This window comes from Diadema antillarum, unplaced genomic scaffold (assembly GCF_040938485.1).
Source record: "Diadema antillarum isolate AM-2024a unplaced genomic scaffold, OU_Dant_1.0 seq00000321_RagTag, whole genome shotgun sequence".
NCBI lineage: Eukaryota > Metazoa > Echinodermata > Echinoidea > Diadematoida > Diadematidae > Diadema > Diadema antillarum.
In genome coordinates this window covers 486602-508522 of record NW_027271340.1, presented here as the reverse complement: position 1 = coordinate 508522, position 21921 = coordinate 486602, and the positions used below count along the sequence as shown (strand labels likewise).

The 21921-nt window shown below is 39.7% G+C and overlaps 1 protein-coding gene across 1 annotated transcript in view; it reads right to left on the bottom strand.

Annotated features, from left to right (window-relative positions):
• Window positions 1-1886: 1886 nt before the first annotated feature.
• Window positions 1887-21921, bottom strand: part of LOC139730554 (bifunctional purine biosynthesis protein ATIC-like) — a 30585-nt gene continuing 10550 nt past the window's right edge. Inside the window, exons 5-17 of the mRNA XM_071641407.1 lie at window positions 21644-21732; window positions 20950-21028; window positions 20149-20221; window positions 18793-19075; window positions 17546-17653; window positions 16759-16844; window positions 15797-15886; window positions 12165-12293; window positions 11348-11514; window positions 10391-10499; window positions 7726-7785; window positions 6214-6309; window positions 1887-2353 (exon numbers count right to left, since the gene is read on the bottom strand). Coding sequence (XP_071497508.1) covers window positions 2234-2353; window positions 6214-6309; window positions 7726-7785; window positions 10391-10499; window positions 11348-11514; window positions 12165-12293; window positions 15797-15886; window positions 16759-16844; window positions 17546-17653; window positions 18793-19075; window positions 20149-20221; window positions 20950-21028; window positions 21644-21732 — 1489 coding nt within the window. The 3' untranslated portion in view covers window positions 1887-2233. The remainder of the gene's footprint in view (window positions 2354-6213; window positions 6310-7725; window positions 7786-10390; window positions 10500-11347; window positions 11515-12164; window positions 12294-15796; window positions 15887-16758; window positions 16845-17545; window positions 17654-18792; window positions 19076-20148; window positions 20222-20949; window positions 21029-21643; window positions 21733-21921) is intronic.

Below are 21921 nucleotides of genomic sequence, written 5' to 3'. Positions count from 1 at the left end.
AAATGATATGTATTCGTGCAAAAATATCCACTTTTACAGTATCTTGTTGTAACTGACTTCATTGTAACAAGGTTCAATTGTACATGTATTTTTCCTTAACACGTACATACAAACCAAAAGAAAGCACATGACACAGCCATTAATATAGTATTCCAGACCATTTAATATTTCGTTGACAAAATAAATTCAGCAGAAAGGCAGTGCCAGTAAATACACTACAGCCATAGGATTTCCCATCATTGATTTCAGTGCAACACTGCTTTTGTGATATTCTGAATAGCATAACAAACATTAGTTTTTTTTTGTTTTTTTTTTTGTTTTTTTAAGCAAACAAACAAACACTTAAATGAACAATATGTAACAGTCCACATGTGCAATAGTGTACAGCATTGTACATCTTGTAGAATACTGGTATGTGTTAAATTTCAATTTAATGCAGGATAATCCTTTCATATGTTATACATTGTACATAAGTGAGATACAGCTGTACTGTACCATGTATTACAGTGTGGAATGAATGCATATCAATGTATACACAGAGAAATATGAACATACTCGACATATTTAGTAACTGCCACTGACAACTGATCCACATGCAATGAAAAGAGTAAAAGGTACTTCTGCACACTGTTCCTTTTAAAACCCCTTAACAAAGTTACTAGTCTTCACTTCACAGTATTTTAGTGTGTGAATGAAGCAGTATATCTGCAATGTGTCAGCAAAAAATACTAAACAGCTACTTAATAAAATTCATGGAAATTTCAAAGTCAATTATGATGCATGTACAAAAGTAGACAATTTTGTCTAGAAAAATATGCTGATTGTGGGCTTATTTTCACTCCAGTCGCTGCCAAATACCCAGATGCCCAACCATGAGAATTGAAAGTCTATCAAGCCTCACAGCTTGACACAATTACACTGTACTGCTAAAGCACCAAAGAATTGAACTACAAAATGTATGTACTATTGACAAAGTCAATTGAATGGAACTAAATGCACTGAAAACCTAGGGAGTACCCTGTCCACAAAGCATTAAAAAGGGCAAGTTCCTTGCCTCAATACAAATTATAAAACATAAAGAAATAAAGACTGAATTCAGACACCTAAAAGGGGGAAAATGCTGTTACGTTTTGACAGGTTTCTCCAAAGATGGAATGTATATACGAGGCTGTGTAGAAATGTATGTGCCCCCTACAAATAGTTTACAAAATACTGTACTTCTTAATCAAACATTCAAACAGACAGACATTTAAACAGAATTCCTGGCAACTCTTCAAAATCTCTTCCTTCGTATTTAAATACAAAAATGCCATCACAAATCCAACAAGTACTGTGCAATGAAGGGAGAGTAATGAATTCATAACTACTTTCCTTGGACATTCTTCAATACTTTGTTGCCACAAGCATGCAAGTTTAATCATACCTGAATATTTTCAAAGGCAATAACATACAATACAGCAACAATACAAACTGATTAGTGAACACTGGTCTTCCAAATGCGGCACATGAACATTCTCATTCTCAGAGAACCTTGGATTCATTTCTTTCAGCATTCCCTGCCTTGGCTTACAGGCATAAAAAACGGAAAGCAGTCGTAAAACCCCACAAAATTGATGAGTAAGTCAAAACGAGCTCAAATATAGGGAAGCCTACACGGGGATACGTACATAATGTAAATTCATATTCATAATCATACTATTGTTATTGGTTAAGCACAAACACAAACACATCATGTCAGAAATAATTTAAAACTTTTCATAGAAAGATTTTTTTTTCTTGAATGAAGTAATACAGAGCATCTCATACTCCTGTGGTTGATTACTTTCATTAAAAAAAAGTTACTAATGGTGCATAATAATTAATGATTTAAGTATCTTATGCTCCAATAGGTTGCACGTTTGTATTTTGATACACTGATAAACGTACTTTAACTCTTTTTGTGTGAAAATCACAAGACAGACATAATTCTCAAGTTAGGATTTCAAGTTTTGACTGAGATCCTTGGAAAAAAAAAGCTTGTATAATCAGCCTACAAACAGATACAACTGAAAATTGAAGACAAACAGACAAAACAACATAAAACACTGCTTATTCTCTTTTTTTCTTCTTTATTTTATTGACTTAATGGTCATTTTTCACATTATCTTACTTTGAACAAGGAAAAGCAACAGAGCAACATAAATTCAGAAAAGAAAATTCTAGAAAGGACCTTGTTGACAAATCCATTGATATTTTAATGATGGAAGAGTCTGACATCAGTGTGGGCGAGGACGATGCTGTGTTCATTGCAGGCTTCGATGACTGCTGCGTCACCCACAGAGCCCTGGGGGCTGGCAATGTACGAAACTCCACTCTGTCAGGAAGGAGTAAGATAGCATTTTGGATCAAAATCAAGGTTATTGTTAAAACTAAGCTTGAACAAGAGTTCTATCATTTTGACGTGATTATCAGCCTGGAGCATTCTCAAAATCTACCGTTCCTCAGTAACTTGCTCAAATGGTATGTAAAGATCAGACAAGAGACCAGAAGGTCTCAAGCACATCTGAGTATCGTAAGTTCACCTTCCATGCATTCTAGTAGAATCTTATCTGAGAACATTGGAAACTTGGGACAGGAGCAGCTTGAGAGCTGGGGGTATGGTGTCCATTTGCATATTCCATCACACTGGTAACAAGAGACCCGCGGGTCTAGCGCTCACCCGAGTATCGCAAGTTCACCTTTCACGCAGTCACTAATCTAAATTATTCACAGCTCTACCAAATTTGACGAGGCACTCTCAAGTGGAAGATGAAAATGTACAATAAGGGCCCAATTTTTTCAAGATTCCTTAATTTGGGGGAATTGGGGCCCCCTGGGGCCCTCTGGGTGGGGCATGGTGCCCAGTTTGATAAATTGAGATCCTGACCACCTAGGGATGCTACCTGCCAAGTTTGACAAAAATCCATCATGAGGTTTTCAGGAAGAAGATGAAAATGTACAATTCAGGCCTCCATTTGGACCCTTCCAACCACCCCCCCCCCCCACCCCCAAGAGGGGCACCCCTGGATCTCCTATGAACAAACTTGAAACTACAGTCATTACTGTACTCACTCATAGTATTATCTCAGCTCTGTAACTTCTGATTCTAGAGAAGATTTTTAAAGATTCCTTCATTTGGGGGGTTTGGGTCCCCTGGGGGCCCCCTGGGCGGGGCATGGTGCCCATTTTAACAAATTGAGATCCTAACCCCTTAGGGATGCTACCTGCCAAGTTTGGTGAAAATGGGTCATGGGGTTCTCAAGAAGAAGATAAAAATGTACAATTTAGGCCCCATTAGGACCCCTCCTCACCCCCACCCCCCCCCCCCCCCCCCCCCTGGGTCCAAAGGGGGGCACCCCTGATTCTGCCATGAACAAACTTGAAACTACAGTCATCAATGTGCTAACTCATAGTATTAACCTAGCTCTATCACATCTGGTTCCAGAGAAGAAGATTTTTGCGGATTCCTTAATTTTGGGGGGTTTGGGCCCCCTGGGGGCCCCCTGGGTGGGTCATGGTGCCCATTTTAACAAATGGAGTTCCTAACCCCCTAGGGATGCTACCTGCCAAGTTTGGTGAAAATGGGTCATGGAGTTCTCAAGAAGAAGATGAAAATGTACAATTTAGGCCCCATTAGAACCCTTCCCCACCCCCCTCCCCTGGGTCCCAAGGGGGGCACCCCTGATTCTGCCATGAACAAACTTGAAACTACAGTCATCAATGTACTAACTCATATTATTAACTTAGCTCTATCACTTCTGGTTCTAGAGAAGAAGATTTTTACAGATTCCTTAATTTTGGGGGGTTTGGGCCCCCCCCCCCCCCCCAGGGGCCCCCTGGGTGGGGCATGGTGCCCATTTTAACAAATTGAGTTCCTAACCCCCTAGGGATGCTACCTGCCAAGTTTGATGAAAATCGGTCTTGGGGTTTTCAAGAAGAAGATGAAAATGTAAAAAGTTTACGCACGACGGACGACGGACGACGGACGACGCACGACGCACGACGGACGCCGGACGAAGGGCGATCGCAATAGCTCACTTGAGCCTTTGGCTCAGGTGAGCTAAAAATACCTGCCCAATATACTGTACTTTATAGAATGTTAAAACTATGGAGTTTGGAGGGAAAAAAGACTTAAAGCTGTATTACCTCTGATCTAAAGAAAAATATTATTGTACATTTCTTTATCTAGGTTTGGACCCCCTGGGGCATGGTGCCCATTCAAACACATTGAGATCCTATCCCCCTACAATATAGGAATGCTACTTGCCAAGTTTGGTGAAAGTCCATTATGTTGTTTTCAATAATAAAAAGATGAAAATGTAAAATTTAGGCAAGCATTTGGATCCCCCCCCCCCCCCATGAATCAAGGGGGGGGGGGCACCCCTGGATCTGCAATGAACAAACTGGGAACTGCAAGTACAGTCATCAATGAAGTAACTTATGGTATTAACTATAGTTGCTTTATAACCTCTGGGGGGCCTAGGGGCCTCAAGGGGAGCATGGTGCCCAGTTAAACATTTGAGATTCTAACCCCCTAGACATGCTACCTGCCAAGTTTGGTGAAAATCATCAAGGGGTCTTCAAGAAGAATATGAACATGTACAATTTCAGTCTCCATTTGGACCCATCCCACCCCCCTCCCAAGGGTGGGGGGGGGGGGGACCCCTGATTCTGCCATGAACAAACTTGAAAAAACAGTTACCAATATCCTCACTCGTAGTATTGACTTAGCTCTATCACTTTTGGTTCTAGAGAAGAAGATTTTTTTAAAGATTCCTTAACTTGGGGGGGGGGGAATGACCCCTGCTCAACCCCCCCCCCCCCCCCAAGGTGGGGCATCGTGCCCATTTGAAGGAATTGAGATCCTATCCCCCTAGGGATGCTACCTGCCAGGTAGATGAACATTTACAATTTAGGCCCCCATTAGGACTCCTCCCACCACCCTTCCCTGGCAGAGCTGCCAACCTTTGCAAGCACAAATTAGTACTCAGCAGCTCCAAAATTCGTATTTTTCCATCAGAATTTGTATTTTTTTCAATCTCCCTCTTTTTGCTATTTTGAATTAAACTCGCCGACTTATGAGGCCTACAGGCTCTAAACATAACATTATGACACATGCTGAAGTACCGAGCTGGTCACCAGCATGATAAAGATTCCAAACTACTAAATGTTCAACATTGATCGATTGCATACTCGCAATGAATGTGTACTAGTGCATGTATGTACATGTACCTCCAAAAACTTGCTGGGCTGGTTATGGAAACTTCCACTACCTAGCAAGCGAGGGGGAATGCTTTCATCTTCTCAAAGAGAGCTTTTGTGTGAGCGAATGCAAAACTCTATTGGCTGGGTCCCGGGGAAGGGGGGGGGGGGCACCCCTGGTTCCGTCATGAACAAGCTTGAAACTACAGTCATCAATGTACTAACTCATAATACATATTAACTTAGCTTATCACTTCTGGTTTATTGAGAAGATTTTTTTCAATTCCTTATTTGGGGGGGGGGGGGGGGGGTGTCCCCCCTGGGGCCCCCAAGTGGGGCATGGTGCCCATTTGAACAAATTGAGATTCTATCCCCCTAGGGATAATATACATGTATCTGCCCAGTTTGGTAAAAATCAGCTATGGGGTTTTCAAGAAGAAGATTAAAGTGTAAAAAGTTTATGGACGACAGACGAAGAGCGAACGCAAAAGCTCACTTGAGCCTTCCGCTCAGGTGAGCTAAAAGACAAGGTAGCTTAAAATTTCCCTCGTCAGCTACCTCTCACATAGTCGAGTGTGTTTACAAGACTGGGATAAAAGGTAAGTGCCAGGTTGTCTGCATTCAGCCATAAGGTGTAGTTCTATGGAGTCTACATTCTATTTTACATTCAACAGCAAAACCAGTATTAAGCTCAAGGTTCAGATTAGAAACTAGAATTTAGGTCTATTCGCTGTATGCATCTGGGAAAAAAGTCAAGGATTGGGACTCAAATAAGACTATTGGCTTGAACATTTGCACAAAGCAAGTGGAAAAGAAAGGCATATATCAGTATAAAGTATTGGGCAGTACGAGGAGCAACCTAATTGTCATACAGACAAAACATTCATTCAGTGTTCACAGTAACATCTATAACACCAGTATCAATTAAATAATCTATAACAACATTAAATCACAAAACTTAGATTAAAAAGCCATCAAGAGTTGTAAGTTTACCTGGCGAGCTCTGTCTATGTTGTCCCGAAAAGGAAAGAAAGCGTCTGAGCTCAAAGCAACGTCGCTCAATTGTGCTAGCCACTCTTTGCGTTCAGCCTGTGGTGGAAGCAAACAAACACAAGGAGAGTGAGTATGCATGATTGAAGGTTCAATGGATTCAATACCTCTGTCACTATCAATGGAAATTGAAGTGCATCAGATGTCTATGAAATTTCAAGACAGAAGTGGTTTAAAGTTTAACAAAGATGTTCAGGGTTCCAAGCATTTCAAGAAAACAAAATTCCCTGATTTTTCCCTAATTTTTCCCTGATGAAGTATCAATTTCCATGATAACTATTTCAACTCATTTCCAGTTTTACATCCAATTTTCACCCAGTTTTATCAAATGGATGTTGTTTTGATATGCTACAAAATATAACCGAGTTTTACTGACTACTTTCGATTTTGGGGCCAATCAAAATTCCCTGACTTTTCCCCGATTTGAGGCATTTTTATCAAATTCCCAGACTTTTCCCCCGACTGGAAAAAAGTAAAATAATTTTCCCTGATTTCCCTGATGGGCTGGGAACCCTGATGTTTCAGATCTGAGAAGACAGCCTGTAAACTGATTAGGACCAGGTGACAACACAATACACGGGATTCTCGTACTAATGAGCTGCTTAGGACCACTACAATTCCCTTCTTACATTGCATACTTTGTTTTATCGCGAGATAAAATTAAGGATAACACAAAAGGAATAGGATCTGGAAAACTTTCTTATTTCAGGTACCTCACTGTATCTAGCCTCATTATAGCAAGGTTTCACTGTATTCTTAAAAGCATCGCCTCCTAGCAGTATGGCCTAAAGATCACTTCAGTAGCTGAAAACATCTCGGGTAAAAACTTCTATAAGCACTTACTTTCCTTATCTGATTATGATTGCAATAAATAACAGATCTTTTAACACTATGTCACGAACAAAAAAGAAATAATCAGATAAGATTTTTATTTCAATGTTCTCCCAAATTTAGTGGAGTTGTCTCATTTGTGAAAGAAGGGCACAGAATATGTAACTTGAATAGCAATTTACAGTTATGAAACACCATTTCCCAGAAATGCTAACAAATAAAGACTTCAAAAAGAGAAGCAGGGAAACAAAAAGATAGAACTTGCAAGATAAACATCACACTCACGCTTTTGTTATGTTATCATGACATGAGATCAAACAAGGTCATACAAGACACACTCAGCTCCACCCGTTAGCCAAATACTGCTATTTAAAGTATTATTTATCGCACATTTCAACAACAACAACAAATGAGGACAATTCACTCTACACTTCAACTACACTAGACTTTGTGTCAGAGAAAATTTTACGAGAAACAAACTTCACATTCTGTCTTCACTTCATTTCAGAAAACCTTTTTTGTTTCTTTTGAGGCACTGACCATCAAACAATATTAATGGAAAACACAGTCAAGTATGCTTCACTCTTATCTTGCTGTACTATCAGCACTTAAACCATGTCTTACCTCAGTCAGCATGGCTGGAGGGTTTTCAAGCATACCTTCCCAGGTCTCACGGTTCATATCCTGTTGAGAGTGGGTGGGAAAAGAAAACACACAAATCTTAATCAACACTGACAAAATTATTCACAAGGCTTGTTTTTTTTTTTTGGTTTTTTTAAGGGATAGTACAGTATTGGCGGAGATGAGAATTGGGCTTTTAACTTTTTGCTAGATACCAAGAAAACACTCTTGAAATAGTACAGAGCATACCATTTTAAGAGGAATTCAAAGTTTATTTGATGAAAATCAGGTTTGGAATTACTGAAACATCCAAAAACAAAGTAAAACAAAGTGATCGTAATAAAGTGTGGGTCCCACACTTATTAGAATCGCTCTGGTTTGGATGTCTCATCCATTTGAAAACCAATTTTCATCAAATAAACGTTGAATTCCTCATGGAATTACATGCTCTTTCATATTTCATAAGAGGTTTCTCATTATTTCATCAAAAAATGTTAGAAACCTGAAATTAGGTCTCAACCAAAACTATATGATCCCTTTAATCATTACAACTGCCTGCACTGCAGCAGAATGGGAACAAAATTACCAGATTCATCTTTCTCCCTTTTCTTTTTTCTCAAGGTTCATTCAATAAAGATTACAAAAAGCTGCAAGATATCATCTTTGACTGCTACATTTTACTGTTTATTTTAAAAACTCCTGCTGCAACACGGAGCGGCGCAGTGAATATCACTGTTTCTACTATTAATAACCCTTTTGTAATCATGTCATACAAAAAAAAACACCTAGAAATGTTGCTATGGCGACTGGTATGCCTCTGCCTTAATGCATGGTTCTCCTACAATGTCTTGACAATGTGTGATGAGTTTCACATAATTGGCAAAATATCAGAATGACAGGTTTGTCACCAATGTGTTGAATGTTCACTTTTCTTGAACTAGGTTTAATTGGATGGATGGCCATACTGCCTAAGAGCACAGGTATTTGGGGATTTGAGGATTTTTACTTCACTTTTGACTCTTTTTTTTTTATAAGTCTATGCATTGATTAACTTTCAAGGTATGGAGAAAAAGTGTAATTTTACTATCAAATAGTAAAATTTTTGCCTTTTAACTCGGCCTTTGACCCTGGACCTTTAACCCTATGACCCTAAAATTCCCAGGAGAATCACTGTCATGTAGAACATGCATCTGCATAGATATGTACTAAGTTTCATGATGATACCTTGAGTCACTTTCGAGATATGGACAAAGAAATGAAATTTAGCACTTTCACTTGACCTTTGGGCTAGAAACTTCCCAGAGAATCTCTATTGGGTTATACATGTAGGCCTATATATCAAGTTTCAAGAAAAATCTGGCAAGTATTGCATTTAAATATGAGGGAAAAAGTGAAATTATGAGGAGTTTACCTTGACCTTTGACCCATGACCCCCACATTCCCTAGATAATCACTGCTAGTCAGTACATGCATATGTACTAAGTTCCATGAAGATAGCTTGAACCATTTCCAAGATATGCAGAAAAAAGTGAAATTTAACATTTTCACTTGACCTCTGACCTTTGACCTCATGACTCGAAACTCTCTGGAGAATCTTTATTTGGTATTACATGTATACACCAAGTTTCAAGAAAAAACCTCCAGGCATTGCATAGATATGGGGGAAATAGTGAAATTTTGAGCATTTGACCGTGACCTTTTGACCTTTGACCTTGAGCATGTGCACCCAAAAGTTGATAGGCACAACTTTGTCTACTCATGCACATACATACCAAGTCTCATTAGGATACCTTGAACGGGTTTTTAGTTACGCTGTCCACAAAATTCATTACGGACGGACGGGCAACCCGAAAACATAATGCCTCCGGCGAAACTTCGTGGCGGAGGCATGAAAAGATAAATAAGGGCGATAACGGAGAGACTTGGTTGAATTAATTACCACACTCTGAAAAACCATACTCCCTTTGAGGCATCCTCCACAGAAAATGCTGAGACCCAAACCACTAGCACCTCTTAAACTGGACATTCTCCTGCCTGGATCCCTTAGCAAACTGGAGATTCAGATTGCGTGGACATACGCACAATGTTATGTGCTCCTAGCGCACATCATGGGCATGAAACGCGATATCCCTTGCAACCAGGGTCTAGGGTTATTTGTGCTCTCTGGTGCTATCTTTTCTTTGCTTTTGAGTATATATACTACTCAAAAAAAGTTAAGGACCACTTTTTAAAACGTACACATTTGTACACATTTGTACCACTTCACAATGGGCCCACTTTTCAGGATATGCAATAATGCGAGAGACATCATGCAACAACTGAAACCACCCATGTGTGAAATTGTTACAGGGTGTTTGAGGAGATTCAAGACAGCCATATTCGGGTATTTCTAGAAATACAACACCCGGTTTGAAAATTGTATACACACATTAAAAAGTGGTCCTTAACTTTTTTTGAGTAGTGTATGACAAAACCAAAGTTGTGTGGGAGAAAGCTGAATTTTAAGCTGGAAAAAATGCATCTTATGCAGGAGAACACACAGCTGGAGCAGGAGAGATGTAAACTCAAGCGAGAAAGCGGAACACTTTGCGAAAATGGTCTCAAAGCGGGAGAGTTTGAATCTCTGGAAATGACACCTTCACCATCCTTCGAGCAGACATTGTCTCACCTCACCCACTGTCCCATTGACGTACACATCGATGACATTCGACATCTCTGCTCTCTTCACCCCCTGCTTGAACTTCATCCCCTGGACCTTGGAGTGGTGTCGCAGCCACCTTATGGACAGACAACAGAGTCAGACAGGTTCTCAGCTGACCCTTAATGTGCCATATTCATATTAGTGAGAGCATGGTAGAGTGCTACGTGCCTGTTTTCTTAGTACACACACACTACTTATGCCTACTGTTCTTGGCAGATCGTACTGTATACAAGACTGATTGTATCATTTGGGTAATCCCCAAGAATCCTAGGTCTTCTTGTTTGCCTGTTCAGATATCTTTTGCATATGTCTTTTGCAGGTGCTACAATTTATTCTATGTCTCCCGAATAGACCTGGCACTTGAGGGATTAGCACGTTTACACTGGCTGAAAACTTATTGAGCATCTCGGGGGTTCTCACGAGACATACTTCCCAGCCTGGGGAGGCTAATGATGGCATGGTCTGGAATATCATAATCATAATAACAGTCACTGTTACTTTTGTTATAGTTGCATTATCATGACAAGTCCATGAAACTGCAAGATGAGGTTTGAAATAAAAGTACAAGAACGGACAACAAAAGATCTCACCATTGATATGATCATTTATGTACCGATATGCAATATGATTATCATCATCTTGAATTGATATTGATGATGATGATGATGATGATGATGATGATAGTAGTAGTCATCGTAGTGGTGGTGTAGTAGAAATTGTTATGAATATAACCATAATCATATTTCCTGAAATTGTCCAGGAAAAATAACATAATTGCTTAATCGGTTAATGTTTCACTGATAAACTACCAGAGTTCTGTGTGAGTTTTTTTCAACATATGCAAATGACAAAAACGACTGTTTTGCCCCATTTGTTTTAATAGTCGGTAGCTAGATGGTCAGGTGACACCCCAGCATCACTCACCAATTATTGGCCTTGTCTCCAGCCAGGCGCACGCAGTGAATACGGGACTGCTGCCCCGCCCCCGTGCCAATCACCTGGCCGTTCTTGGCATAGCACACCGAGTTGGACTGGATGTACTTCACGGCTACCGTGGCGACGATGAGGTCGCGCATCGCATCCTCACTTAACTGTGAAACACAAGATTTAATAGCACAATTCAGTGGAATAAACTCATAAAGAGAGTGAAAATTAGTGGCATCAGTGGCATTAGTGGCTGCATGGAAATATCAACTCTCCACGCAAACTGTCATAAAAGGACAAGTATGTGTCAAGGATAGCATAAAAGGAGTTAAAAGCATCACTGGATTCATACAAACAATACAAACATACTGGAGTACACATCAGCTACATCTGCACACAAAAGTTTACAATTATCACACGTTCCATCTCATTTTGACCTTGTGAATGGGTGTATAGACTCAGAGTTTGTTTGTTTTTTGCTGTCGCAAAAAATCATATATCTTTGCTAGTATGATTGGACAGCAATATCATGCATCTGTGCTTTTATGTATCCAATATTTTCCCTACACAATCTGGTACATGCAGGCTACAGCTTTACGATTACAGCTCAGACAGCTACACCCAACAATCCAATCCATCCCTCTTTGTAGAGTTTTCCCTTCTTTGTCCAAATCTAAACTTAAATGCCTGGAGGTTTTAAGTTTTATGACTCCTAAGATAATCCCTGATATTCTGTAGTATAATATAGCATCAGTATTGGAAAGGACATTGCTGATCGTATTCCCCTTTCTTCCCGTTGTCTGAAACCAAGACTCACCACAGCCTTCTCTGTAACCAAGTTACTGAACAGTGCCCTCGTGATGTTCGCGTTGTTCCTGAGCTGGGTCAGCTGCATACCGTACAGAGTGCGCATCTCCATGGGCTCTGGCTCGTAGCTAGGATCCATCTAGAGTCAAAGGTCATTCACATAAGCTCTTAACCCTAATCAGGCTGGGCATTTTCGCTATGCTATATCGGGGGGGCGGATTCCGCCCCCCCTTCAGATCTCGCCTATGGAACGCGCGATCGCGCCGAAAATCGGCACACACGACGCCCGCGACGTATTCTATCAAAATGTATGGTTGCTTTCTCCGAAAAATTTTTCTTATATTTTATATTAATTAATTATTGTAATTTATGCATAAAATCAGTTTTGGGCTCTAAATCACTTATTAATGCTCCAATTAAGCTAATTTCTTTTTAAAAATGTTTCTTGTATCATTCTTCTGAGACATAGGATAAAAAGAAATCTGTATCGAAATTAATTTCTTATGTATTTTATTGTTTTTTGAATTTCTTATGTATTTCATTGTTTTTTGACCTTTTGTTTTTGTTTGTTTTTTGGCCAAAATTTGTCACAGACATTTTTCGAAGCATTATTATGCTAAAATAAATTAATTTCGGCCATTCTAAGTGAAGATATGAATTTTTATGTGAATTAATTGAAAAAACACAATTTGCATTGGATTTGCACACAAAATCACGTTTTGGAGCAATTTTGGGGTTGACAAATTTTTTTCGAACAGGCATCGCGTCAAAACGGTACGCGCGGGCGCAACAATTTGGGTCTCAAAAGTTGCGCGATACTTGAAAGAAAAAAGTCATGAAACATCGTGGTGGGAGCTTATCGCGTTGCAAAGATATTGCGCGAAACGTCGAGGGGGGCGGATTCCGCCCCCCCCCCCCCCCCAGCCTGATTAGGGTTAAATACATGGACTAGCTGTTTCCACCAATCTTCTTAAAAGACCATGCAATAGCATTGAGTATGTTTTACATGCTGACAGGGCATTCATTTGAGAAAGTCAGTAAAGCCCACATGATTTTGCTTTATGTAAGACAATTTACATTCTCTGGATAATTTCAATAGAAAATGAATTGTTTGTCATATTACCACAAATATCTTGGGTTTTTATATATTATTATTCAGAAATACAGTCAACCTTGCCTAGGTTGATTCTATTCGGACTGAAGAAATAGCTTTGACTTACAGGAAATTTGACTCGCGAGGGATTAAAATCAATAGAAATACAAAGAGAAGAGGACTTGAAAAGACCCTCGATTTAGGCAATTATCAAACTTATGAGAGGTTGACTCAAGAAAGGTTTACTGTATCCTATTCATGATGGAGAAAAAGTTTTGCTTGGTCTGCTCACTTGCATATGTGTCGAACAAACACTTTTTTTGAAGCTACACCTAACAATTCTTATAGATCAAGCACACACATCCAAATATCACATAACTGCCTAACTGCAATATTACAAACAAACATACTTGGGGACAAATGAATATGATATCTACAAGTCATCTTTGACACCGAATACCCCACATATTCTTGGGTACAAACTGAAACACGCTCACTCACACACACACACACACACACATACACACACACAAAGAGCATAAGCAATAGGACATGTAAACCTCAGTACTGATGAGGTCTTGCATCAAGTGCTTGGGCCATAATCAGCTTGCATGGAATTACATGGTAGGCTGCGAGGAACTTACAAAGTCCAAATAATTATATCATTTGTTTCTTTAAGAGTGATACTTTAGTAAGCTACAGAGTGCACCCAATATGCCTGCTTGCAAAGTGCCTAATGAAAACTCTTGGATAGTTTTTTTTTCTCTCTCTTGAAAACCAAGTCATGACCTTTTCCGTTTACATTGTAAATGATTCTATAAATAGGTATGCCTACTTTCCATATTTCGGAATAGCATGTGTATGTATTACTTATTGAACTGTCCCTATGTTGGACAAGCCTCAGATAAGCTTTTGGTGTTTTGGGGATAACCTCACAGGAGAATGAAACCCAAATATGTATGCAGGGCTGCCAACACTGGAAACTAGTTGATAGTGAGACTCCCACAGGCCGATGCTATAATTTAGGAGTCAAAATGAGTGAGACCAATAGAAATGCATGCAAATGAAACTAGAAATGTCGCTACAGCGACTGGTTATACCCCCGCCAAACAACATTTCATAAGCTTTGGTCAAAAAACTGGGGAAGTAGTTAAATCCGCAAGATCTTTCCTTGATCTTCTGCCATTAATATGCCGTTACCATGGCAACGTACTTTCGGGTACTGTCGAAAAATGCGTCTTGCACATCTACAACCAAAGGTACACATCTGTACCAAATTTCATGGAAATTGGGCAAAAACTGAGGAAGTAGTTTGCAACACAAAATTTTCCATCATTTTGGCTCATAATATGTGAGCTGTTATCATGGCAACATACTTTTTGTCACTGTCAAGAAATGTGTCATGCTGACCTATATCCTAAGACAAACATTCAATATGAATTCCATGAGAATTGGAAGAACACTGATGAAGCAGTTTTGCCATGAAGCATTTTGCCCTATATTTTACCAATAACATGCCGTTACCATGGCAACGCACTTTTTGCCACTGCGGAAATATGTGTCTTGCACATTAACATATTCAGATGAACATCTGTACCTAATTTCATAAAAATTGATCAAAAACTGTGGGAGGAGTTCGCGACGCAAGATTTGTACCCATTTTTGCCCATAATATGCCGTTACCATGGCAACGTACTTTTGGGTACTGTCAAAAAATACGTCTTGCACATCTACAACCCAAGGCACACATCTGTGCCAAGTTTTATGGGAATCGGTTGAAAACTGAGGAAGTAGTTCGCGACGCAAGATTTGCAACGGACCGACCGCCCGACCGACCGCCCGCCCGACCGTCCGCTGATTCCTATATACCCCCTTCAAACTTCGTTTGGCGGGGGTATAATAAAGTTTTAGAGTGAGAAAGGACCAAAATGAGTGAGTCTCACTCTCAATGAGTGAGAGTTGGCAGCCCTGATGTATGTGAATTGAGGGAATGCAGCAATACTAGTAGAAGGCATGAGCAATGCTTGAGAAAAATCAGACAATCTGTTAAAAAATTATGACTTTTTAAAGTTTTAATGCAGTCATCACTGGATGAGAAGACTACAACACAGTGAAATTTCGTTTAGAAAAATAAAGAAATTTCAACATATTTTCACTTTTCTAGCATTATACTGAAAATGCACTTTACTTTACCTCTTTAACAAGGCAGGGGGATCACTGGCAGCAGCAAATAACAGCAATGTGTACTCTTCATTAAAAAATTAAATTTCATGGAATTCTCTTAATTCTACTTCTAGATTGTTTTCCATATGTTTCTAAAATGTTGCAGTTTTCTATACCAGTGATGGCTGCACCAAAATTGTAGAAATTCATAACTCTTGATCCAATTTTCCTCAAAATTTCCCTGTATTACTAATATTATTACATTCACTCAATCCACATGTAACCCTGGGGTTTCATTCCCATTGAAGTTGTCGACAAGCTGTTTAAATTTGAGCATATTTAACAGTAAACCAATCTATGGCAGCAATGCAGTTTTTCCTTCACACCTTGAGCACACAGTATTTTCCTCCCTTCTTCTTAGTGAGGACTTCCAGAGCATCCGCATCATAACCCGGGGCGATGATTCCGTCAGACACCTGATGATAGATCAAATGGACGAGGACCCTCATGAGATACCGGAAAGACCTCGAAAGGTAAGACACTGTCAGACATGTATCAATACAAGAAACTCTACGACTGCATTAATAATATGTATGAAATTCATGTCTTCCGGTGGTCGAACATGATAATTCTGTACAAACGCTTCCTATCTGCACCCATTCTTTACAACCATGCGATATAGGTTTGATAACTGCAGTCTCAGAAGGTCATTTGTCAATTATTCATAGTTTAATTATAACAGGCCACACATGCTTGTTGTCTTATCTCTAGCATCGAGGAAATGGTTTGCAGAATGTGTTCCCATTTACAAAAAAAAACAACAACCATTTTTAATGGCTTCCCTAGAGCATCAATCACTGGGGAAAATACATTCAAAAAAATGCAGTCTTTCATTAAGCATAAAGCTGCATAAATACCGAGGCCAACAGTAAATGTTTGGTACATGCCTTGCAAATGCTTTGTCATGCATCTAATTTTTTTATTTATTTATTTATTTATTTTTATTTATTTATTTATTTTTATTATTATCTTTTTTTTCCCTGGGGGGGGGGGGGGGGGGGGGCTAAGTAATATGACTATATGAGCTGTGCTTTTAATTTAGGTCCCCCCACTTTTATTCCAATTTCTAGCTTGTATCATATCTTCCTGCTAAAGTTTATATTTAGACCTTCATTTACATCATAAAATACAAATGTTATTGTATTGTTATAGCCACAGTAATCAAGTTGTATTTTTTTTTTTTTGTGAACACAAAGAAAAAATAACTGCAAATCAATTAAATCCATCCCTCCATCCATCCATCCATCCATCAATCAATCAATCAATCAAAACAGGCATACACGATTACCTCTCTGGAGATGATCTTTGCGGTTGGCAGGTCACAGACATCTGAGAGAGCGATGAAGTCGCCAAATGAAGACATTCGATCAGCTCCTGGAAGGATCGAACCACAGGCACAGAAAATACTGGTTCAGAAAACAATACTACGCTTTATTTAATGTTAGGGCTTTGATGGAAACTGGAACAATAATCTGCACAGCAATATGTTACAATGAGAACATTTTTTTTTTCATAAATATCATATCATTGGCTGAGAATGAGAAAGGTGCTAAGGTGCCTAGAACATGGCTTTAGTGGCAACTTAACGCTCTTATCACTCTCTGCAGACAATATACAGTGTAAAGATCTTGTAGCTCTGTAGTGTTCTGCAACAGCTCTTGATGCTGATTGCTTTTTGCGACAAATGATACGCCATAATCATGAATTATAAGGGCTGTACAGGAAAACAGTTAGCTTAAAAAAAAATATAAGACCGAGGTACACATGAGCCATGCAAACCTGATAAAAATAACTCATAAGCTGTCATACTTCCACTAAGAGACAGAGCATAGTATTGAACAGAACCCTAGCTATCACTTCATGTATAACATAACTGTGTGGGCTATAGAAATTCAGCAACTGCTGTAGCAGTGCACTTGCTACAGCTTTTAACATATCTTCTGCTCTTGTTTTGGGGGTTTGTTTTGTTTTTCTTTTTGTTTTTGTTTTTGTTTTTTTCATAGCATCACAATGCTCATGATCAAACAACAATACTGTGTTCTCAGCACTGGGTGAACTCTTGGCTAAACTCTGACCTCTAGCCCTGGCATACGCAATGGCCAGTGGAGTGAGCTGATCCACCATGTCCTCCACCATGCAGACCCTGGCTTCCTCCCGTGTCAGGGGAATCCCCACCGCAGCACCTGCAGCAAGAGGAGGTGGACAATTATTGTCATTGCAGTCTTCGTAGAGAAAAGTCATTTAAAGACACATGGTCCCGGTGGTTTAGTCAAATGCGCACGTGGGCGCACGGCGCAAGTTTCCTATAGAGACCTACGCTATCGACTCCTCTTTAGCACTTACGCTGTGACCCATTTTCCCAAGACTGAAGAAGTGCGATCTACTGTAGTCAGTGGTCCGATCACCGTCCGGCTAATGATTCGGCTGAGGGGGATGACACCTTTAGCAAACTTCTTTTGTGATGTCATAATAAGAAGCACATATGCACTCACCATGGCATTACTACAGACTGCATGATGCGCAGAGAAGACAACGAAGGCAACGCTACCTAGCAACACCTACGCGCTTTACTCTTGATGACAGCTCAACTTCGGCAATCTTCGTATCAATGCTAACGGTGATCGGCAGTATCATCAACAGCGCCCTCTACACCTGGGGGACTATGCGCCTTTAAAGACCAATATTTGAATCATCAAAGGCATACAAAACCTTGCATGCAAGAAAAGATCTATACAGCATTTGTCATCAGCAGGAATATCATAAGTACATGAGAATGTCGTTTGAAATGTTAGAAGTTTTGACTGCCTTTTAATTCTTATATTATACAACATACACATAATAAAGCATTAAGCCTTATTTAAAGACACGTAATGGAAATTATGAACAATAACTTTACGCTCCTAACCAAAAATCAAACTCAATAAAATTTCAGTGCACAAATTAATGCTTTAGAGCTAGATATGTTAACAAAAAGGCAAAAAGCAGTGATCGTTAGAGACACAGAAGTAAAACATTCTAAATTCACAACTGTCAGCTACAAAGCACTTACACTCAACTGACAAAGAGACAAGTTTGCTCCGTTTGTTTCCAAATTAAAAAAAAAACAGGAATTTTGCAACCAAAACTAAAGAGTTTTGTTTTTATTCCCACATCACATGCATGTGGTTTTAGTTTACAGCAAATGTACCCCCTCCTGCCTGCCACCCACCGCCCCCCCCCCCCAACAAAATACACACAAGCATTTTTCCTCTAAACCAAAAAAAAAAAAAAAAAAAAGAGTTTGAAAATAAAGGTCCTCAAAATATTTCTCGAATCTGCAGACCTGCTGGACTGACATGCTTGAAGGACGAGGCGGCCGGGATGCCGAGGGCGCCCTTCAGCTCCTTGACCAGCTGCCAGGCATTGAAGGCGTCGCAGAGGTTGATGAAGCCCGGCGACCCATTGACCACCTCCATGGGCAGCTTGGGCAGGAAGGTGGAGAGCTGGGCCGGCTTCTGGTGGGGGTTGGTTCCATAGCGCAGGGGCAGGTTGGACACACCCTCGCTGTACTGCTGCCGGAAGTAATTGGAGATGGCCATGTCGTATGTGGCTGTGTGGTTGAAGGCCTGCATGAGAAGACACAATGCAAAACTAACAGCAGTGTCCTTTGGCTAATGCATATCTTATTATTGCTCACTTAAGATCTGATCAATTTCAGATTGCTAAATGCCCAAGCTGCTGAGAAAAAAGAAAGAAAAAAAAAGCTGATATTAGCTACAAAATGAGTCTCATCAATTGAAAGCTGCCAGCAGCAAAAACTCGCCATCAATGAGACTCATGCTAATATGGTAATCTCATTAAGACTGACATATTATGTCATTTGAAGACTAAAAGAAAAGGAACTTGAGCATTCTCTGCAGAAATTGGCACTCATGTGTGAAAAGCACAACAAAATTGGAGGAGATGAGTCTTTTGTTAGTTGTTAAGTGAAAATGGGAATGTTTTTGCATTCAGCACGTCCTACACATGCTTCATGAAGGAAAGAAAAATAGCCCTGAGGTTCTATCCAGAAATGAGGATACTGTGAAAGTGAGGGACTACTTAGAAGCCAAAAGGAAGTGAGCAAATGGAAACGATAAAGACAGCAAGAAGAAACCATTCTTAGAGAAGTTTGGGGTAACTTGAGCGAGGTTTTTCTTTGTGAGCTCATCTTGCTTAAAATAACAGAAGGGATGGTGAAGTCTTAGTAATAAACCTTGCAGAGTACATGCAGAGCTGTACGGCCTCAGAACTGAGGTAGTGCAAGGAGTACAAACTCTTCACCTTCTGTCATACGTTAAAACTGCTGACTACAAAGAATTAATACAAATTCTTCTCCTATTACATGACTTTTTTCTTTCTTTAACAATGAAAGTCTCTTAAATGTCCCATGCGAAACATGCCGATTAGTTTGGACTTGCCCATATATCAACATGTCAACATTTATTTCCACCAAGAAGGTGTACTGTTGTATGTGGGTGTTTGTGTGTATGTGTGTGTATGACAGCATCACAAAATGGAAAAAGACTGTTTATTATAAGGCTGTCTAGAAAACTACAGTACGATAGCATGCAACTGGCCGACACCAAAATGGAAGATATGTCAAGCTGCAGCAAACAGATGTACACAAACAAGAAGAGAAATGTCCCTTAAGTCTTACCTTCACAGCCAGGGTCTTCCTTGTGTCCAAGGTTGTGTCATTATCAGGTCTATCAATCATCTCCTGAATGATGCTGAGGTGTCACAGAGAAAAGCAAAAATATGTTGTGAAGATGTCGACACATAGGGTAAGGAAATCTTGAAAGTGAAAGAGGTTTGAAACATTCCAGCGGGAAGATTTAAAGTCCCAAAACAGGGGGGGGGGGGGATTAATCTCAGTTTCAGAATAAATATAACATTAATACAAACTCCCTTTGGTGTCATTCCACAGTATTTCAATGACTAAACTGAAGTCATCTCTTGTGCTCAAGTGTCATTCTCTACTTGTAAAACTAACTATGCAAAGAAATACTTTCTCCCTCCAAGAAGAGAGATGGAGTCTATAGCATTTTGGATGACTTCTGTAGAGTTGGTTGCAATTTGACTGTTGCTCCCTTTTTCTGTTCCATAAAATGTTTTAATAATTACAAATGACTTACACCACCAAACAAAAAGCAACCAAGAAGGAGCGGAAAAACAAAGAATATCAATATAGGGTGAACTGGTGGATTGTTCCATTTAATAGCGAAATGAAATATCCTAGTTGAGTAATGTGCATCTCACTTGTCAGTAAATGTGCTCATTCTCTGAGTTCAATTGAATTTCCAAATTAAGGGCTTTACAGATCACCATCACCAGAAAGGTGAAAGCGCTTGTTCTCAAGGCTCAGCTGAATTTCCATGTCAGATGATAAAACGTATGCAGTCCATTTGTCACACAAGTCAAAATCAAATTGCTGCATCCTAGAATCAGGGCATCTTACTGTGAGTAGTCAGAGGGGTCACACACCACCGTGACCCGGGCGTGGTTCTTGGCCGCAGCCCTCAGAAGGGTGACACCACCTGTTATTGGCAAAGGGAGGTCATCAAGATAGTAGAAAATATATTGTCTTCTTGTTTGTGACCATTAAACACATAAATGCCCACAAAAACAGTGTGAATGCATGAAGGAATGATTTGATATCAGCAACCATCATGTGTAAGATTAACCCAGCCAATAAAAGTCTTTGAGAATTGTCAGCATCTGCTGCAATATCTTATGGGGTGGGGGCCATCACATATATAAGGGCTTTTTCATCACTGCTTTACTCCATTTATAAACATATATATCCTATCTAACATCAATTACACCCGTTATTTGAATTAATGGTGGGTCTTGATTTTGATGACAACAATGCGAAATTTGATGAAGAGAGGTTTGCAGTGACACTATGATGGTGATATCGCAAACCCCCTTCCTCACTGCTATTACTGTGCAAACTTTCTCAGAACATATAAATGCAAAGTTTGATTATTCATTGTATGACATTTACAGTGTGGTTTTCCTCAAAAGCTGAGGTCCTTTTCTACAAGTTCCACTGAATTTTCCACTTAAAAAAAATGCAGCTCATGTGCCAGTAAAGAGGAATTGAAAGTGCTGTGACTGTGGGATTATGACAACTGATTGTCTCCTCTTACCAATGTCTATGTTCTCCACAGCATCTGCCACAGCTACGTCAGGCTTGGCGATGGTCTGCTCAAATGGGTAAAGGTTGCAGGCCACAACTCTGAGATAATAAAAAACAAACATACAAAGAAAGTATGAGGCAGCTACATCTGAGAGAGAGAGAGGGCTCCTGAAAACATCCACTCAGAAACTGACTACATGCATACATACATACATACATACATACATACATACATACAGTAGCAAGTTGTTCAATGTAGTTCTTACAACCACAACCAGTGGTGCTTGA